This window comes from Rhamphochromis sp. 'chilingali' (genome assembly GCF_963969265.1).
Source record: "Rhamphochromis sp. 'chilingali' genome assembly, chromosome: 1".
Lineage (NCBI taxonomy): Eukaryota > Metazoa > Chordata > Actinopteri > Cichliformes > Cichlidae > Rhamphochromis > Rhamphochromis sp. 'chilingali'.
This window is the reverse complement of record NC_137929.1, coordinates 52362234-52383996: the sequence shown is the minus strand read 5'-3', so window position 1 is coordinate 52383996 and position 21763 is coordinate 52362234. Positions and strand designations below refer to the sequence as shown.

General features: G+C 39.7%; 1 protein-coding gene across 1 annotated transcript; it reads left to right on the top strand.

Annotated features, from left to right (window-relative positions):
• Nucleotides 1-11325: 11325 nt before the first annotated feature.
• LOC308402902 (uncharacterized protein) lies at nt 11326-19841 on the top strand (the record flags this gene model as incomplete). The annotated part of the gene is made up of 6 exons (XM_080892040.1): nt 11326-11356; nt 12104-12367; nt 13176-13430; nt 13771-13884; nt 14163-14228; nt 19780-19841. 6 exons carry the CDS (start codon nt 11326-11328, stop codon nt 19839-19841), a joined length of 792 nt encoding a protein of 263 aa, XP_080748166.1.
• Between the last annotated feature and the right edge of the window lie 1922 nt (nt 19842-21763).

Here is a 21763-nt window from a genome sequence, read left to right as displayed (position 1 = left end):
ACCTTTTTTATATAATAAACACATCAGGCCAAAATAGAAAGACTCACATAATACTCCTTTTTCAAGCCCTGAATTCAAAGTTGAGGTTAAAAGTTCATTTACTTCTGCTATGACCAGCTTGTAGAACTCAGCTGGGAGACCATCTAATCCTGGAGTTTTATTATTATTCAGTTGCTCGATAGCAGCTGCAACCTCTTCTTTTCTTATCGCCCCAAGGAGTGAATCAAAAACAGAAGGTTCAAAAGGTTCAATAACTCTTAACAATGATCGTAAAGCATTACTGTCTGAAGGTAATGTAGAAAACATGGAAAGGCATTGTTCTCTGACAACGTATCTTTTCTCACTCTCATTGGCGGTTAATTTTCCACTTCCATCTCTAATAGAGGGGATAAAGTTGCTACCACGTCTCTTCTGAACAGTGACAATCGCAAAGTCAGTATTTCCGTTTTCATCACACCCTGCTGTTATCTGCATATTAAATAATAATTCTTTATTTATCAATTCTATTTCTTTTTTCAACTCATCCATCTGATGTTCCTCTTCTTCGTTTCTTTTTTTATACTTTAGATTTATATATGCTTTTACATCTTCATTATATTTCATATTCTTGGCATGATTTAACTCCCGACATTTAAATTTGAAGAAATCTTTCAATCGGCTTTTAAGCAAATCCCACAGTTCTATCTCAGAACTTACCAGAACTCTTAATTGCAATATTTTTTTAATTTCACATTTTAGTTCTTGTATTAGCGCCAAATTCCTCAAACACGTTGTATTTAATTTCCAATAGCTTTTAGGATAGTCAAGACCACACTGCATTGTGGCTTTAACAATCATGTGATCAGATAGATCAGTCATATAGGTGTCATAGTTAAGGGCGTGTATTGAAGAAGAAATATAAATCCTATCTATTCTAGTCTTGACATTTGTGTCAAATCTAGTAAAATGAATCTTTGTGGGATGTAATATTCTATAGAGATCTCTAAGGGAAGCATCTGCGCAAACCTGCGCTAAAAATTTACCTTCACGATTGACCTTAAAAGGCGTTGTAGCAACTCTATCACTTTCCTCCGTTACAATATTAAAATCGCCACACATTATTAAATCAAAACCCACTTCCAAGAGCTGCTTCATTTTTTTTAACAGCCTCATTTTCTTTGTCCTTTCAGGTGCAGTGTAAACATTGATGATCCGCATCTTCTGTCCATGATAAAAACAGTCAACTAAAAGAAGTCTTCCAGGGATAATGTCTCTTCGTTTTATTATATTCACATTTGAGTCTTTAAAAAAGATACCAACTCCATCTGCACTATCCTCCCCGATTGAAATTATTGAGTGCCCCGGACACCACATTTGAGTTAGTGCAGATATATCATTGTCACTTTTCAGTCTCATCTCTTGTAGACAGAGAATATCATAATTTGGTTTTGATAAATTTTCAACTTTCCTTTTTCTTAGTCTTTCTGATTGTAACCCTCTAACATTCCATTTTATTATTTTAAGAATACTCATATTTATGTAATAGAAGGGTTATTCAGTAGAGGGAGGGAACATTGTAGATTCAACATTACCTTGCGGAGGGCTGGATCGATCGTCTTTTCTCTTATCTCTGCCATAAGACGCCATCGAGACACTTCTTTTCCTTCCTCCTGTCGTTGTTTCATTGACCAATTCCTCCATCGCAGGATGCTGTTTGTTAAGAAAGATCCCTATTTGTGGATCCACATCATCTTGTCCTGCAGGATCATCTGTAGGAGAAGTCTCCACAGGAGTCGAAATGGGTGATTCTTCACTATCACTTGCACTTAGATAGCTTTCAGATGAATTTTCTTCCTCGCTTTCCCTTCGCTCGTCATCGCTCTCACATTCCACATCAGAGGTTTGTGAGAAGGATTGGTCTCCCGGTTCCTCTCCACCTCCAACTGCCATTTCTTCGGGTTGTCTTGAAAGCGTCAAATCCTCCTCCTTTATGTTGTTATTGTGTGTCTGCGGCTCCGTTACTCCCGGAAGATTTGTTGTGTTACGACTGCCTGGTTCTTGTCCTGAGGCAGCATCTGAGACAGCCAATGGATTTATCAAGGACACATTTCCATGTGTGGGCCTTTCCTGTAGCGGGGCTGGATTTGAAGCCACTGACAGCGCTGAGGTGGTTGGAAAGTTCGTGCGAAAAGCACTCGTGGAGGGCTGCTGGGAAGCTTTAGTCATATTTGCAAAGGATTTGGGACATTTAAAGAAAGTGTGTCCTTTCGCACCACAGAGTGAGCACTCACTTTCGTTTTGGCAAATGTTAGCCTTGTGGCCCAACTCACCACATTTCCAACATCTGATAGTGGGGCATTCTCTCGCCTGATGGTCTGGACCTTGGCAGATAAAGCACCTTGCCAATTGGCCAGGATAAATAATCCTGCCATTGTAGGGGCCCAACGAGATGGAATTAGGGATGGAGATTATATGTCCAACTTCATCTCTACGCATCCGAACTTTGTATTTTCGGACTCCATACCAGAATCCGAATTTATCTACTGGCTTGACTGGGGGTTGAAGAATCTCGCAATACCTTTTAAGATATAGCTCGATATCTTGGTCTGGAATCCTTCCAGTCCAGAATTTAACAACAAGAGTCACTACCTCGACCTGGACAGAAGACTCCACTTGCCAGTCTTTCCATTTCGGATGTGAAGCGTTGGAAAAAGAAATCTCCAAGAAGCGACGTAAGGGCGCCTCTTGGGTGAAACACAGCTCAAAGTCCCGTTTACTGGGCAGAGCAATGAAAGAGTATATGTCCTGCACATTCAGCCAAGATGTTTGTAATAACAGCTCTTCAGCAACATAATCACGGGTCGGGGGGTCCCCGTCTCCGATGAATTTAAGTCTCACCCATAAATTGCTGAAGTTTGAAGCAAAAGGTAATGGGGCATGGTTACAATACTAATAACCCTTGCCACCCTTGCCTCTTCCACTCATGGTTAAAGTTTCTTCTCTGAACGAACAAAGTCGAATGAATCTCAACCCCACGGAGCCGTGTTATTGTCTGTGCTCGGCGGACGTAAAAGAAAACAGACTGATCGCTGGACCGCTCGAAGCTCAGTGGCCCCGCCCACTCTTCTACTCTCTAAATGTGGAAATGTTGTCTTTTGTTACTGACAAATTATGTCTAACCGAAGGGAGGCTCGCACCAAATCGCAACTTTCATCCTCAGCTTTAGTGGAAAACTACTGAGGGGGGGACACAGGGCAGCCACTGACTCTTCTCCTCCAGCTGGGAGGGCCTTAACACTACAGAACTCCATATGAACATGAATCAAAATGGTTATGAAACGAGTAATGAAATAAATACATGGTAAAAAATAAATAGCAGTACGCGCTCAGCTTGGAATAAAATGTGTCCTTGAAATGACTGAATGTCAATTCCACTGGCCTAGATTTAGTCAGGTAAGGTTGTAAAGTAGAGTTTACTTCCACTACAACAGCCAGTGTAGGCTTTAAAAAAAAATAAAAATAAAACAATATTATATATTTTAATAATAATATGCATCTATAAATGTATTATGTGTTTAATAGAATATTTTAAAATGTAGTTGCTAACTTTTGACAGTGAAGCAAGAGCATGGTGCTGCATATAACAGACAGGACCACAGACGGGTCTAGAAAATGTGCAGCAATTGAATTTATTTCTTCTCTTTAGCTGATAGTTGGTGGGGCCCAGGTAGACTGTAACTGCATCTCTACCAGTTTTTCTGCACTCTTCGCATAGTGGAACAAATCCTCTTAAATAAAAATGGAAAAGGGATTACCTTAAATGCATCATGCTGTAAATTTGTAAGTTCATACGCATTTTTTCTGTCCATTTCACGATCAATTCTGCCCCCAGGTCAAAGATATGTATAGGAAAATTTCCCTAATATAATATTTATAAAAAAAAAACCCGTCTAGCGATTAATTGTATAAGTGCATGGAGGTGGGACCTCACAGCAGAAACCGAAAACTGCAACAAGACGAATACAGACGACCAAAACTATACAGACACGACCATGCAATGAAAAGCTGCAACATGAATGTTGCTACTAGTTTTGTGCCAAAGCATTTTATTAATCTAATGACTGCTACAGACAGTGTCTCTGCAATAATTCTACATTCTATGATAACACATTTCTAAACTCTACATCAGCTAAATATTCTACAAAACTTAATAAACTGATGATGCTGGAGTCCCCTCGCTTTAATAAAGTTAATGCATTTTACAACTGGCTTCACTACATGATCAAGCTGCAATACAGATTTGCACAGTGCTTCCTGGTGGATTATGCAGTGTAAACACATTACGACCTGCTCAGGGTTGTACTCTCTTACCCTGCGCTGGATTCTTTTGAGCAACCCGACTTTTTTTCCAGTCAGATATGGTGATTCATTTGTGGTGACTTTGGCGAGTGTACTACAAGATAGCTTGTGCCTCTTGATGACCTGCTGTCATACAAGTCCTCTCACCCCCTTGTTTACCCCTTTAGGGATTCCACGGCCAAAAACTCATCCGATTATAATTCACACATTTATACTCCAATGGATGCATCAGAGAGCAACTTGGAGTATTTGTACTATGTATTGGTACTTGTTCTGACCCGCCACAATATGAAACAGGAAAATACTTAATCAGGAAAGTTTGTCATGGGCTGCATGGCAGACCGTAGGGATGTGAGGAATGAGGACCCAAAATGCAGGACCTGATGATGAAGGCAATGCGTTTATTTACAGTGGTGTAAATCCAAACAATAATAAATCCCCAGTGCAATCCCGACTCCCGTTCCGTGTCTTCTCACTTATCCCGTGCTCTGTCTCCATTCCCTGTGTACTATCCGTGTGCTGCCTCCTGGACACCACAATTCCTCCTGTGGAAACACGCATACAAAAGGCAGTCGTGAGTACAAAACCTAACGGCAGACTTGCACTAACCTTGCACATTAAACTGAGACTGACGGGAAGTCACTCAACGATCCAGCGTCGAGGAGCTCTCAGCCACACTGTTTTGAAGCTCCTCTGATGAGGCTTGATCGGCGCCAGGTGCGTGTGGAGATTCCTGGGTGTGATGGTCAGCTGGTAGGGCCACACCCACCAGGCCTGAAAGTGCCCTCCACGACCGCACCCTCACACACGTACACACCCATAAACACCCGACAGTACACAAACATGGAACACAGGACAGCAGCAGTGCAGAAGACACGACCATAGTAATAATAATAATAATAATGAAAATAACAACAGCAATAGTAGTCCACACTGCTCACAGACCCCGAGTCCCTGGAACCAGGTCTGTGACAAAGTTCTTTTCATGCAGTATCAAAAAAAAAAAAAGCAGTTAAACTGTTGATCAGTATTTAAAAACAAAACGAACCCTTGTGCCCTCCCTAAATTTTGCACCCTTTCAACACCTTTGTGTTGCACAGGTCTGAAACGAGCTCTTCTTCCACCTGCATCAAGTGTAGCAGCTGCATTTGTAGAGAGCACCTGGTCACATGCTGCAGGACCTGCTCTCCTGCTGCTAGAAATGAACTAAAAGCCATATCCTCTCTCAATCTAATTATGTGTTTCTCTCAAACACACACACACATCACATATTTGAAGCCAGGATATTTCGGCTTGAAATGTTTTTATATTTAAATGCTCTGTTGTGTTTATCTTTATTGGTGAAGTTTTCAGTGTTGTTCCAGTTTGCACAATAAATGTTTCCATTGATGAATCAGATGCTGATGTGAAATTGTTTCACACGAACATCCACACAAATCCCTCTTGAGGCTCCCTGGTGGTCACATGACTCCATAATATGATTGGCAAAAATACAAGAATTACATGCATATATAGTATATATGTATATGTGCAGTGTATACAGGTATATATTTCATTTTTAAAAATCCCTAACAATCTGCTTTCATCCTTTCACAGAAAAAGGGTGTGGGTATAAACCTAGACTAAAGTTAGGCCTGCTCACATTGGCTGTATTTACTGCACAGTTAATTTAATTTAATTTAATTTAACTTTTGCACCAAACAAATGTTGAGCCACTTTTAAGGGAGGAACTAATTTTTCCAAAGTGGACTTCCTGTTGTAGCTTACCTGGTCAAACCGGTCCCTTTCCACAGACAGACTATAAATTGGCACCAGTGTTTCTAAAACAGTAGTACAGTAATTCTAGTCTTTGTCATTTGTCAGCTCACTGATTTCACTGAGCACAATGAAGTCATCAGTGGGATTCATCATTTTGTTTCTTACATATGCAGCCTCAACAGATATGTTACATATTCTTACTATATAGTACAACAGATATGGCACTAGCTGAATAATACCAACAAAGTTTATTCCAGTTTGAACAACCAAGTAATTGTCTGGTATGTAAAACAGATAAAGTACTGCAAAATAAGAATAATTAATCAAAATAGGACTGATTGAGTGTTCTTACATTTATCGCAATCATTTTGCCCAACAGCTCCAACAGAGAGTGGTTCAACACTGACAGAGGATTCACGTAAGAAACAACCTAAAATTCTTATTATTATATTTTTATTTAAATTAACTGCTCTATATATGTATTATTATTATTATTGTTTTCCATGTGTTTTTCAATATGATAAATCATTTTGGTGAAACAAAAATGATAAAATAACATTTGCTGATATTTCTTTAAGACTGTACTTTAAGTACACGTTCATTAAGCACAAATGAGTGACAGGATTATAACAGGTTTATCTTCAACCACTTAGAAAAATCTAATTTATTTATGAAAATATTTCCTTCAATAACATTCATTTTAAACTTTGATATATTTCTTTCCTTTTTTTATCGTTTTGAACTTTGAATGCATATAATTATCATTATTTATATAATTATTTGTGGACTTTTTGTTCCAACTGCCAGTTTTCTTATTCTTTCAGCACTGCAGGCAGACATTTACCTTGACATTGGCATCATCACTGCTGTTGTCATTGTGGCTGTGATTGTCTTTGCCTTGATAGGAATGGCTGAGCAGCAGACGGGTAAATGTGAACATTTTCTCAAAACTAAATTTACATTTGAAACTCTAATACTCAAGGATAACACTTCACATTTACTATTATCAATAATATTAGAAACTATTTAAAAAAATATGAATGATAATCCTGAATGATAAATAATTAAAACACTTTCACAAGTCTGTGTACTTGTTTGTGTTTGTATGCAAAGCTATCACAGCACTTCAGGAAACAGGCTTAACAAGATGTTACAAGTGTTTGAACAGCGTTTGCATATGTTTCAAACCAGTTTTTACTGACTTTTGTGAATATTGTGGAGGTTTTTATGAAAAACTAAAACTTGCAAACTTGCTGTGGGCATTTGAATGCATGTCTTGGTTGTTTAAATGAGAATATCTGGTAACGGCAGCAGTTTTTTGTCTTTGCTTTGAAAGGAACAACTAACCAGCAGCGGCCAGGTAAACGTGAAGATTTTCTCAAACCCAAATTTACAATTTGTTATCCTCATGATAATGATAATATCATTTATTATCGTGAATGATAAATAAGTAACTAAAATGCATGTTATTTTGGATGATACTGACATTTTCTTGTGTGTTTTTGTGTACACAGCTATCACTACAAGTCGTGACGCAAGCTTAACAAGATGTTGCGATTGTTTGAACAACTTTTGGAATTTTTTGCACTACAGTTATCGACTTTTGTAATGATTGTGGCTTTTATTGTGAAATCCTTCATTTAGTTTCCCAAATATTGTGTTGGACTGATTGCTTGCATTAAAATATCCAGTAACAACAGCTTTTTGACTGCTCCTCTGGATACTGTGGATTAGGTCTACTGTCACCAGCTTCTATGTGCTCCTCTCTATACTCATTTTTATTCAACTTGTTGTTGACTATTGTGTTGTTAGTTAGCATGTATAGTGCTCAGTAATGGTTATTTTCACTTTTTTTTCCTTTTTTCTATTATAAGAAACCTCAACATGGTTCATATAGCTCCACGTTGTTATATGTATGATCCATATGGTTAATTGTGAACTGTTAAATAAAGACCTTAAGGCTTCTCTTCTTATGTTACGCCTGCAGAATCTGAGGGAATTGTTTCACTTAACTGGTGTCATTGTTAGCACCTTTCTAACACTTATGAGCATTGATTGAAATGTCCTCACAAAGTCACCACTTTATTGAATGCAAACCCCCACTGAGGATTTTCTGTAACTTCCATTTCACTGCGAACCTTAAACCAAACCACCCACTGTCCATTCTGTAGTTTGAGATGACACTGCTGATACATTGTCTATCTCTTACTCATGTCTTTGTATATGTAAGTCAGCTTTATTTCCTGCAGTCCAGTTTTGCAGTTTAAATGAAGCATGCCATTGCTAACCTATGCTCTCTCTTCTCACACTGTTTATGCCAGTCTCCACTCACTCGCGTTCCCACCTGGCTCACTGATGACGTCACTGCATTGGACTATAATTTATTTTAAGTGAGAGAATGATAAATTAAACTGTGCCATCTAGACAAAGACTATTTTTATTTGCATTGATGCTATCCTGATGTGTTTGTGCTTCGAAGCGGAACTTCCTCAGCTACTCACTGTTCAACATTCATTATGTGTACATTTACATCTTACTGTTTTCAGCTGTTTTGCTCTGTCACTGAATAAGCTAGTGCTAGAAGGATTTCTTCTAGCTAGGTTAGTGCTTCGAAGAATTGACAGTACTCTGGAGGAAGAGAATTGAGCTAGGATACTAGGATACTAGTATCTGGGATATTTGCCTGGGTTTGGCTACAGTAGCTAGAAAGCTGATTGGAGACCAAAACAGCCACTCAGAATTTTTGCATCCAAGTCTGTGATTGGTTGGTTTTGTGGCACAAATATAACCCTGTACAGAAAGAGTTGAACGTGCAGGAGCAGAGATATTGAGAGTGCGAACAACACACTGCAAGCAGATCTGCAGAGATCTGAGCAAGAGCAAATGCAAAAACTGAGTGAGAGGGGCTGCTATTGTGTGTGTATATGGATAATAGCAAACAGTGAAATACATTTTTTGCACACAGCAATGAATTTTGTTCGCTGGCATTTGAAGCAGGGATGTGTTGGTGGTCACACTCATATTACATCAAGGCCTACATACAGCCCACTTTGAACTCAAGTGGGCTGAATGAATGAATGAAACTGCACTTTCTGTCACTGTAAAGATGTTTAACTACACATTTAATCCCTGATAAATTTTAATATAAGATAAATAAATGCAACTTCAACAGCACATCTCAGTTTTTCTACATGATAAAGATGCAAAATTACAGAAAAAAAGGGTCTGTCTGTTCCCAGACTGCCCTGTATTTAAAAGAATAAAGTTTTTGTTCGTTGATGAAATTTTCTTTTACTTTAGAAGAAATTTCTGTACTAGAAAGTGTAAACAGGAAATTTACTGTCATTTAATTGTTTATCTGTTACTTACTACTTTGGTATAACATGAATGGCTGTGGGGGGAATCTAATAATATGAGATTATTAGATAATAATCTCATATTATTAATAACAAACATACATACAAAGATTCTGTCTTGTAGTTGTTCAGACATACTTCTGTCTGTATGTTCCATCATAAATCTCTTCAGTTCTTCCAGTTTCCTAACAACATCTCATTTTGTGACATGACAACATGCTGTAAGACCTGTGACATCTATACATATCATATCACTCAATTCTCTTTTTGCAAACTTTATTTTCCAGTTTTGCTGTTTACATGAAGCTTGCCATTGCTAAGCCATGCTCTCTCTTCCCACGTTGTTTATGTTAGCCCTCACTCACTCATGTTCCAACTTGCGCTCACTGATGACATCATTACATTGTATTATTATTATTATTATTATTATTATTATTATTATTATTATTATTATTATTATTATTATTATTATTATTATTATAACCTATTAACGTTCGTTTGAAATGATTATCAACATTAACAGATTGAACTGGACTTAATAACAGGAGGGCACAATTTTAGTAAATTATTCTGGTGAGTATCACCTGCGCTGGGTTTGTAAATCAGGCCATCCAGCTGCGGTGCTGATCGCCACTCATGGCAAAAATCCGGACAAATGTCACTTGATCAAGGAGCATCACATGAGATCAGCTGACTTTGCGTGTGGGTACACAGCAGTGTGTACTCTGTGTGTTAAGAAGAAAAACGCATATAACAAAGTGGTGCGCAAAAGCAGGGTAGTGACAGAATTAATGCGCATTATTGATATTTGAAGCATGTGTACCTGCACATTAACACACGGGTACTGTGGAATATATTTTTTACTCACCTAAAGCGCTCGTGCTCTCGTCCACTTCTTTGATACATTTGATACATATTTGTATAACTATGCATGTGACAAAAAAGAAAAAAAATCTTGAATCTAATTGTTAACAAAACACACTTTACTAAGACACGGACTAGACAGGGAGAGACAGACTTGACACTGACCAAAGCCTACTAAATAATAATCATAATCAAAACAGTATCATCAATAAATCATAATCTAGAAAAAAACACCAAAGCATGAAAAACAGAAAGCTGGCTGACAGTGACAGTACCACCCCCCCCCCCCCCCCCCCCCCCCCCACCCGTAAGGGCTGGCTCCCGACATCTGTGGTCACTAATCAAAACCTTTGAAATTTCACATTGATAATAAAAGTGTTGATACTAGTGTCACATTGAAAAGTGTATTTTAAATGTGCTTTTTTTTGTGCATTTTAATACGAGTACTTATGATTAATATTGTGTGAATTTTCTGTTGCCTTTGGGGTTCATCAACTCCATCCCCTTTGTTCATTGATTATTCAGGGTCAGGGGGGGCTGGAGTCTGTCAGGTGTGGTGCGCCCTCGACGGGTCTGTCGCAGGGCTAACACAGAGAAACGCTTTATATGTCTTTATATTTGTTATAAGTCTTGAGTCAACTTTTCTCAAAATATGATAAAAGACTTCCACAGAAATCAGTCTAAGATATGGTAGAGATAAAATATTTTGTGACAGACATTCAACCTAATGCTACCTGTTCCAAGTGTGAAAGAAGGAGTTAGAGTTACTGAGACATTTTAAGCTATTAGCAGTTTATTGTGGGTAAATACAAATAAACAAAAAAAAAAGGTTTTAATTAGAGTGGAGCCAGGAAGTGAGGTGATGAGCTGTGACACATTATGTTTCCACACCAGCAGGAAGCTGTGGCCTCTGACTGCATATGAAACCGGAGGAGTTGTACTTACATCTTATGTGACTTAACACTGTTCAGCTGCCATTGAGCCAGTCAGTACATCAGCAGCCACGCATCATGGAAGTTGCTGCACTTTGTGCTGTTGTTGGTGAGTGCTGTATTTATACCTGTGTACTGTCTGAAATCCACTTCAGTCACTAAATAATGAGATTGATTTGTGCTCCATGCTGTCGATAACATTCCAGTAACTTCTTACTTACTGGGGTGATCGTGGCTCAAGAGTTGGGAGTTCGCCTTGTAATCGGAAGGTTGTCGGTTCGAGCCCCGGCTTGGACAGTCTCGGTCGTTGTGTCCTTGGGCAAGACACTTCACCCGTTGCCTACTGGTGGTGGTCAGAGGGCCCGGTGGCGCCAGTGTCCGGCAGCCTCGCCTCTGTCAGTGCGCCCCAGGGTGGCTGTGGCTACAATGTAGCTTGCCATCACCAGTGTGTGAATGTGTGGATGACTGAATATGTAAAGCGCTTTGGGGTCCTTAGGGACTAGTAAAGCGCTATATAAATGCAGGCCAGGCCATTCAGTAACTTCAGTTTTTAGCTCAGTCTGTAATGAGGAAGTGGTTTCTTATAAGGTTGTTTATCATGTCCTAAACCAACAGTTTCTGCTGTGGTATCGAATAATGTTGTTTACTAGAGCTGCAGGAGTCAGGTGCTGCAGTGTTACTGGAAAACAAATCTATGTTTATATCTCTGAACTGTTTCTAACAGTAATGAAACACATATTTCAGCCAGAAGCTTGAATTACTTTGATTGGTTTTCTGAAATCATCCTATGACTAAATGGCTGGTTGATGGCAAAAGAAAAATCTCAGCTTTCCACCTTTTTTTTTCTTTTGTGCAGCTTCTCTGAGAATTGTTCCCGACAGATTACAGTTCTTCCAGTATGAGTCTGTCTCCATTAGCTGCGGGGGGCAGGAAAACTCTTCTGAGTGGAGAGTTAAGAGGAGCACGTCCTTATACACAAACACCACATGTCCCTCACCCTCAAATGGAATAGATGAATCTCACTGCGACATCAGTGATCTTTATCCAACAGACAGTGGAGTTTACTGGTGTGAGTCTGCAGCAGGCGAGTGCTTCGATGCTGTCAACATCACTGTGGCAGGTGGGTTTAAACAAATAAGGTTCAGATTTTCTTTCTTTTTTTTAATGCAATACACAACAGTTACTCATCATTCAACCCTAAACACAAAAAATGTAATGCAACTAGTGAGACATCTGTTAAAAAATCTTAATTGCCCCTTTTTCAGTAGCAACCACAGAAACATTGGGGAAGACAAAGTTTAATTTGCTATTTTGTCTTTTTACATTAATCTAATCAAATTTCATAAATTTACCAAGTACTCCTTCTCTGCCTGGTTTTGTTAACAATATTAACAATCTGGCAGTTTGTTAATGTCCTTCCTAAGAAATTCATCTCAAGCCTCCTTTTTTTCTTGGTAACAGTGTCGACACGCCCAGTACAGTTAAAGACTTCTTCGATCCTAAGGACATAAATGCTTGCATACTACAGACGTCCACATTGGATTTTAGCCTCCTAACAAGTTTTTGCCCACATTATCAAAAATTATTCTCATCATAAACTCCTCAAAAGGTCTGGTAAACAAACTGATTTTTATATAGCACCTTTCTCCTCTCCTGGAGCTCTCAAATGGCTTTATATAACATGCCTCATTCACCCTTAAATGGTTTCTATCTGAAATTCATCACATTCCAACTTGGGGTTACTATCTTTCCCAAGGATATTTGGTACTAATTTTAATGCTGCAGCAAAACTGTGAGCAACACTTGTTGGTGTAATTGGGGATAATTTAGAGAACCCTTGCTCTTTGTTTCAAAACTGATTGAACTAATAGAGTAGACTCCAATATGCTGATTTACTCATTTTGTTCTCTGACATCTGTGTCATTCAGCTGGTTCTGTGATCCTGGAAAGTCCTGCCCATCCTGTGGTGGAGGGAGACACTGTGACCCTACACTGTAAACACAATGCAGACTCCTCCTCCAATTTCACTGCTACATTCTATAAATATGATGATCTCATTGGGAGCAGCTCTACAGGAAACCTGACCATCCAAAGGGTTTCCAAATCAGATGAAGGCCTCTACAAGTGTAACATCTCTGGAGTTGGACAATCACCAGACAGCCTGCTGACTGTCAGTCTCGGGGGTGAGGGGGCATAATTCTTTTTCCCTCTTTACTTATATTGGGACGTTATTTTTTATGTAACTTCAACTTTACTCTGAACAGCTCTGACAAAAGCAATGCTCTCTGGTTGCTCTGGAATATGCCATTTATGTGTAGTTGTATTTTATGTGGATAAAATATGTGAGGCAGTCATGGGAGCTGTTTTTGTTTCGTGTTCCCAATAAAGTTTTTGGCTATTAAAAAAGCATCCTCCACTTTATATTCATGTGTCTCTCATTTACAGTAAATCATGCAATGAACAAAGTGAGTAAAGTAAGCCTTGTTTTTTCCCCACTGCTGATAACCTGTTTTTGCTTTAAAGCAGTGGCCCGTGAGCTGGCTCACTCTGGCCTGACACACATTCTCCTTCCTGTGGTATGCATCTACCTCTCAATGGTTTCAGTAATGCTGCTCAGTCTCTGGAAAACCAACAAAGGTCAGCACATGGAAAAATAGAACTGCCCTGTAAATGAAGAAACAATTTTACTTTCTTTTTTTTTTTTTTAGCTTTTAAAGAAGTTAATGAAATAATGTTTTGTATAGTAATGTTTCAAATGTTTGTCACAGTTTCAGTGCCCATGTTTATCATACAAAAGGTTCACAATTAACTTTAAACACAGCTGTGCTTTCAGTTTACTTCATCATATCCACCTTAAAAAAATCTCAGGATTTCAGGATTGTAATGCTCTCTGATTTGTTTTTTTTTTGCTGCAGGTAAGATCAACCCTTCAGTTGTGCTCTACACTGAAGTCGCCACCAAACTAAACTACAACAGAAAAGGTAAACACACTGACACACATCTCAGTATTAATGATGGAAAAAATTAATCAGTAGGTTCATTTTTGAAAATTTCTCACATTTTGAATGTAAATCAAAAGAAACTTTGTGGAATTTGTGTCACAAAATAATGATTTCATTAGAAAACAGCACACTCTAGTGTTTCGTTTATTATTAAATAAATAAAAATAAAATGGAGAGTGGTACAATTTTGAAACATCTTGGTGCATACTCAGTCATCCAGGTAAGTAAATCTCCAAAAGTTAATTCTGTTCATCTTGACGTAGCGTTTTGTGGGAGAAACGTTTCGTCACTCATCCAAGTGACTTCTTCGGTCTCAGCTGACTGCAGGTTTCCCCAATCTTATAAACAGTACATTTGCATAATGACTGAAACCAGCTCACTGAAGGAACAATGGGCTGGGAGGTCAGTTCCTTAATCTTGATTATGCAAATTCTCATGACCACTGATCAATGGCCATGAGTACCATTCACAGAGAATGGGGAACGGCTGCAATCACAGCATTGTAAGATGGTGACAGATGTACCCTTAGGCCCCCTCCTCGATTCAGAGATGGTCTTTCCCTTTTCATGTAAATGGCCTCCTTGACTCTGCGCTCAAACCAGCGTTCCTCCCTGTCCAAGATGTGTACATCTTCATCATTTATAAATATAAAGAGTGTCCACTGGCCTGTAGGTGTAAATAGACTGCAGAGTCCTGGCCTGACGAGGTAGCTCTTCTGTGTTGTGCCATCAGCTTCGCCAGAGGTTGTTTGGTTTCCCCGATGTATAAATCCTGGCAATCCTCCTAGCACTTAACAGCATACACCAAGCCTATTCAAATGGCGGCCCGCGGGCCAAATGCGGCCCAGAAGCAACCTGCGAGTGGCCCTGCCTGTGGTCCTGGCAGAAACACAGAGAAAACGCAAAAAATTAGTTAATTTAAAAAAAAATTAAAAATTCCTACAGCGTTGTGTAGACTGTGAATGCAACACTCCTAGTAGCCTAGCAATATTTAACCCACAATGCACCGTGATGTAAACATATTAAACAATCATCGTAATATATGATGCGACAACAGCATGTCTTTCTCACTCCAAAAGCGCAAAATTGACAATGAAAACTGTCGGTTTAACCCTGCCTGGACTGACAAATACTTATTCATTTTACCGAGTTTAATAATCTTACAACCGGAGTTGTACTACCATGGTGAGGGTCCTGTACAGCCCAAGAGAGAGCTGCAGCAGCTTCCCTTCGTGTTTGCTTCTTGGCGAAGAAGAAAAGGCCTTTCACAGATTCTGAAACAGTGAAATACTGCATGCTGGCCGTGGTGGATGCGGTGAAAAGTGATGAAAAAATTAAAGTAAGTGTGACATCTGCTATTAAAAACGTACCCCTGTAGGACAGTTCAAATATTCGTAGAGTTGAAGTTCTGGCGTCAGACGAGTTTGAAATGCTGTTAGATGACCTGAAGAAAACTGATGTAATGTCTATAGCAGGAGATCACAGACAGAACTGATAATGCACAGTTATGCGTATATGTCCGTTTTTTGGATGGGAAATTGCTCGGCTTACTACCGTTAGAGGGACACACAGCTGGTGAAATAATGTTTGAGAAGATTTCAGCTCTTTTTGAGGAAAATGGTCTGGATATGAAGCGTGTCTGTATACTTGTGACGGATGGGGCTCCATCCATGGCAGGAAAAGTGAGTGGTCAGCGAAATATTTATTTTAATTTGAAAGGGAATTATCAAAATGTTTTTTTGTTACTATTATTATTATTATTATTGTTATTGTTATTGTTATTGTTATTATTTCAAATGTGCAAAAAATAGTTTAGTTATAGCTCCTTTTTTTTTAAATGGACTTTTTGGTGTGCATTTGTGAGAGGTCACCAGATTTACAGGGGAATAGGAATAAAAAAAATACTTGTTTTTCAATACAGTTGTGTGGGTTTGAAATTGATCATAATCTGCTGCTTACTGGCTTCAAAAAAAATATCTGGCCCAGATAAATTCCTCGGTTTGAAAATCTGGCTCAACTAACTTCGTAGTTGAATAGCCATGGCATACACTATGTTACTCTGTTTGTGTCGGGGGACCCGATCCTTGGGGTGGACCAGTTTTTGTTGGAGCGTGTTTTGGGGTTTAAAAGCCACAGAGACCCAGTGTTTTGAAAAAATGCATCTCAACTGCTCCGATACTCCTGACACATATAGGATAACTACAGGTTTTCGCTTGGGCAGCGGTTGTCCTTCTCTCCTGGATCAGCTAGAGCTTTCTTTTGGTGCCTTCCCAGCTTTGACAAAAGTCCAGCTGGGATAACCACATTTACTCAGGGCCTTTTTGATGTGCTGTTCTTCTGCTTCCCCGGTCGATCTCTCACCTTCTCAACAAAATCCAGGGTGTTCTGGATGTGGTGTTCAGAGCTGCCTACCAGCGAGTTGAGGATCGAAGCCAGAAACTTGGAGATGTTATAGGTCTTCGGTAAACCATACAGACTTGGTGTAGATTCCCCTGGGTATAGCCTGTGGTATGATGTCCAGTCAATAGAATTGTCTTGTTCTAACTGATTCAGACAATCTATCACCCTCTTCCTGTAGCCACTTCCTGGGTCTCGTTTCAGGGGCTCATAAGTATTTTCATCACTGAGCAGTGATAAAATTTTCTCATGATAGTCTATCTAGTATTTGGGGGTTGTTCTTGATAAGGCTCTGTCCTTTGAGTCTCATCTTGCTGCTACAGTGAAAAAGGTTCAACAAAGATTGTACTTTTTAAGGAGGTTGAGAGGTTTTGATGTTTCATCTGAAATGATGACTCTTTTTTATAAAAGTTTTATTGAATCTGTTTTAACCTTCTGTATCATTGCTTGGTATGGTACAGTGGGGCAAAAAAGTATTTAGTCAGCCACCGATTGTGCAAGTTCCCCCACTTAAAATGATGACAGAGGTCAGTAATTTGCACCAGAGGTACACTTCAACTGTGAGAGACAGAATGTGGAAAAAAAATCCATGAATTCACATGGTAGGATTTGTAAAGAATTTATTCGTAAATTAGGGTGGAAAATAAGTATTTGGTCACCTCAAACATGGAAAATCTCTGGCTCTCACAGACCTGTAACGTCTTTTGTAAGACGCTTTTCTGTCCCCCACTCGTTACCTGTATGAATAGCACCTGTTTGAACTCATCATCTGTATAAAAGACACCTGTCCACAGCCTCAAACAGTCAGACTCCAAACTCCGCCATGGCCAAGACCAAAGAGCTTTCGAAGGACACCAGGAAAAGTATTGTAGACCTGCACCAGACTGGGAAGAGTGAATCTACAATAGGCAAGCAGCTTGGTGTAAAAAAATCAACTGTGGGAGCAATCATCAGAAAATGGAAGACATACAAGACCACTGATAATCTCCCACGATCTGGGGCTCCACGCAAGATCTCATCCCGTGGGGTCAAAATGATCATGAGAACGGTGAGCAAAGATCCCAGAACCACACGGGGGGACCTGGTGAATGACCTGCAGAGAGCTGGGACCAAAGTAACAAAGGTCACCATCAGTAACACACTACAACGGCAGGGAATCAAATCCCGCAGTGCCAGACGTGTTCCGCTGCTGAAGCCAGTGCATGTCCAGGCCCGTCTGAAGTTTGCCAGAGAGCACATGGATGATACAGCAGAGGATTGGGAGAATGTCATGTGGTCAGATGAAACCAAAGTAGAACTTTTTGGTATAAACTCAACTCGTCGTGTTTGGAGGAAGAAGAATACTGAGTTGCATCCCAAGAACACCATACCTACTGTGAAGCATGGGGGTGGAAACATCATGCTATGGGGCTGTTTTTCTGCCAAGGGGACAGGACGACTGATCCGTGTTAAGGACAGAATGAATGGGGCCATGTATCGTGAGATTTTGAGCCAAAACCTCCTTCCATCAGTGAGAACTTTGAAGATGAAACGAGGCTGGGTCTTCCAACATGACAATGATCCAAAACACACCGCCCGGGCAACAAAGGAGTGGCTCCGTAAGAAGCATTTGAAAGTCCTGGAGTGGCCTAGCCAGTCTCCAGACCTCAACCCCATAGAAAATCTGTGGCGGGAGTTGAAAGTCCGTGTTGCTCGGCGACAGCCCCAAAACATCACTGCTCTCGAGAAGATCTGCATGGAGGAATGGGCCAAAATACCAGCTACTGTGTGTGCAAACCTGGTAAAGACCTATAGTAAACGTTTGACCTCTGTTATTGCCAACAAAGGTTATGTTACAAAGTATTGAGTTGTATTTTTGTTATTGACCAAATACTTATTTTCCACCCTGATTTACGAATAAATTCTTTACAAATCCTACCATGTGGATTCATGGATTTTTTTTTTTCACATTCTGTCTCTCACAGTTGAAGTGTACCTCTGGTGCAAATTACTGACCTCTGTCATCATTTTAAGTGGGGGAACTTGCACAATTGGTGGCTGACTAAATACTTTTTTGCCCCACTGTATATGTCCTTGAATAATAAGACCAGACTTAGCAACCTGGTTAAAGTGGCTGGTCAGATTTCAGGGAGGTCTCAGGTCCAGCTTGTGGACTTTTATAACAGGAGGAAGGCAACCTCTGTCTTGTTGTGTTCAGATCATCCTCTCTTTAATGATTTTTAACTGCTTCCATCAGGTCGTCGTTATAAAGTACCTGCAGTGAAGACAAAGAGACGTAGATTGTCTTTTATACCTACTGCTATTATCATGGTTAATAACACTAAACCATATGTGTTGTTGCCATTGCACACTTTTGTTGATGATAAAAGTTTGTTATTTTTCTCTGGGTTTATTTTTGGGGGTGTATGTGTTGTGTTTGTTTGTGTTATATATATATATATATATATATATATATATATATATATATATATACGGGTATACTGCAAATCTATTTCCCAATGGGGACAATAAAGTTACCATTGACCATTCTTGTCTGCCGGAAGGGTGATAATGTTGTTGTCATTACTAAGTGATGCGAGTGCCTTCTTCTTCTCCATGGTGATGCTGATTGTTGAGACAGGCTGAAACTTTCATCCATAGTTGCTCTGCTTCCACTTCAGCAATATTGTTGTTTCGAATTGCTGTTTCTGTGGCTGTGATCAGTTCCACTAGCTGGATTTGTCTCGGCGTGACAGGAAAATTAAACCCTTTAGCAAGGATGTTTTTCTCTGTTTGGGTGAGCTGTCTGTCAGACAAATTCTTCGCCCACTTGTCCACATCCTCAGTGTCACATTCTTCTCTCTTCTGGCTGCTGAGGACACTCTGTTTATAAGATTGGGGAAACCTGCAGCCAGCTGGGGCTGAAGAAGTCACTTGGATGAGTGACGAAATGTTTCTCCCGCTGAAAACACTACTTCCAGATGAACAGTATCAACTTTTGGAGATACAATTTTTAAAACATCACAAGAATTAAGCCTGCATACATGAAGTCTCACAGTGTGTGTAGACTGTGAGACTTCATGTAGGTGGTATATAAACGTGTAAGTGTAAGGTGTGGTTCACGTTTTTCATGAATTATGTTCTTTGTTTTTCAGGGGAACCACTGAGGAAGAGATCCTCTTTATTCTCTTCTGAGGCTCCAAAGACTCGTCTGTAAATAAATGTCTCACCATGAGCTGACTCACAAAGCCTGCAAAGACTTTTAAAATGTGTTTTTAAGAAAAACATCACTGAAATACAAATTACATAAATAAAACAATAAAAATTAAATACATTTTTATTGTGTTAGTTACTCTTTGTACAACTGAAAAAATGGGAAATGAAATTTTCTGGGTCCATTAACTCTAAAAATTAAACAGACCCCTCATAATTTAGCCTCTTATCAATTTTGGGTTAGCTCTCATATCAAATATGTCCACAAATGATTCATATGCCTAAAAACATGGATCCATCCTAAATTTTGCCTTTACACATGATTTACTGATAACAGCAATGGTTTTGGATCAAAATACTCTCTTCAGTGTTCAACATGCTTCCACTACAGACTTCTTTTCGTGTACTTTTATACATGTTGTAGCTTGTTTTTTATATACAGTTCATTTAACTGGAGTCCAGATGCAGAATTTGAGTTCCCATTTAAAATATACCAAGAGGTTATTTCAGGTGTTTTTGTCTTCAGTGAGTATTACAGTTTTACACAGTAAATCAGCCAATGAGATGACACTAAAGACAAAATAGGGGCTTGTTTTTGTTTTGTTAAATTGTCCTTTTTTGTATAAGCTTCTTTGTAGTAACATCTTCAGTACAAAATCTTCCCCACAAGATAATATCTTTGTGACACCCTGCCTAACGTCTCTTGAGAGACAGGAATGAATATTATGTACACACACACACACGTGCAATCCTGACAATTCTGTTTTACATACCCATATGGAAAATAAAAACGTATAAAAAGACTTGCATCAGCTTTAGCTTGCTTCATATAGTGAATCATATAAGGCTTATATGATATGATTTACTCATGAAAGTGGAAACTTTCATATACTGTTTAAGTAAGTATCCAAAGTATCCAAAACATACAAGTTCCATTTATATAATTTTTCAAGGGATCTTATATCTGTTTTCACTCTTGTATGCTTTTCATACAAGTTTTACACAAGACAGATACAAACCTTTATAGATTTATATATATATATATATAAACAAAAAAAAAAAAACACCCAGCACGCCCCTGCGGGCGGTTTATCCTTCAAGCTCGGGTCCTCTACCAGAGGCCTGGGAGCTTGAGGGTCCTGCGCAGTATCTTAGCTGTTCCCAGGACTGCGCTCTTCTGGACAGAGATCTCCGATGTTATTCCCGGGATCTGCTGGAGCCACTCGCCTAGCTTGGGAGTCACCGCACCTAGTGCTCCGATTACCACGGGGACCACCGTTACCTTCACCCTCCACATCCTCTCGAGCTCTTCTCTGAGCCCTTGGTATTTCTCCAGCTTCTCGTGTTCCTTCTTCCTGATATTGCTGTCATTCGGAACCGCTACATCGATCACTACGGCCGTCTTCTTCTGTTTGTCTACCACCACTATGTCCGGTTGGTTAGCCACCACCATTTTGTCCGTCTGTATCTGGAAGTCCCACAGGATCTTAGCTCGGTCATTCTCCACCACCCTTGGGGGCATCTCCCATTTTGACCTCGGGACTTCCAGGTTATACTCGGCACAGATGTTCCTGTACACTATGCCGGCCACTTGGTTATGGCGTTCCATGTATGCCTTGCCTGCTAGCATCTTGCACCCTGCTGTTATGTGCTGGATTGTCTCTGGGGCATCTTTACACAGCCTGCACCTGGGGTCTTGCCTGGTGTGATAGACCCCAGCCTCTATGGATCTTGTACTCAGAGCTTGTTCTTGTGCTGCCATGATTAGTGCCTCTGTGCTGTCTTTCAGTCCAGCTTTGTCCAGCCACTGGTAGGATTTCTGGATATCAGCCACCTCCTCTATCTGCCGGTGGTACATACCGTGCAGGGGCCTGTCCTTCCATGATGGTTCCTCGTCTCCCTCCTCTTTCTTGGGTTTCTGCTGCC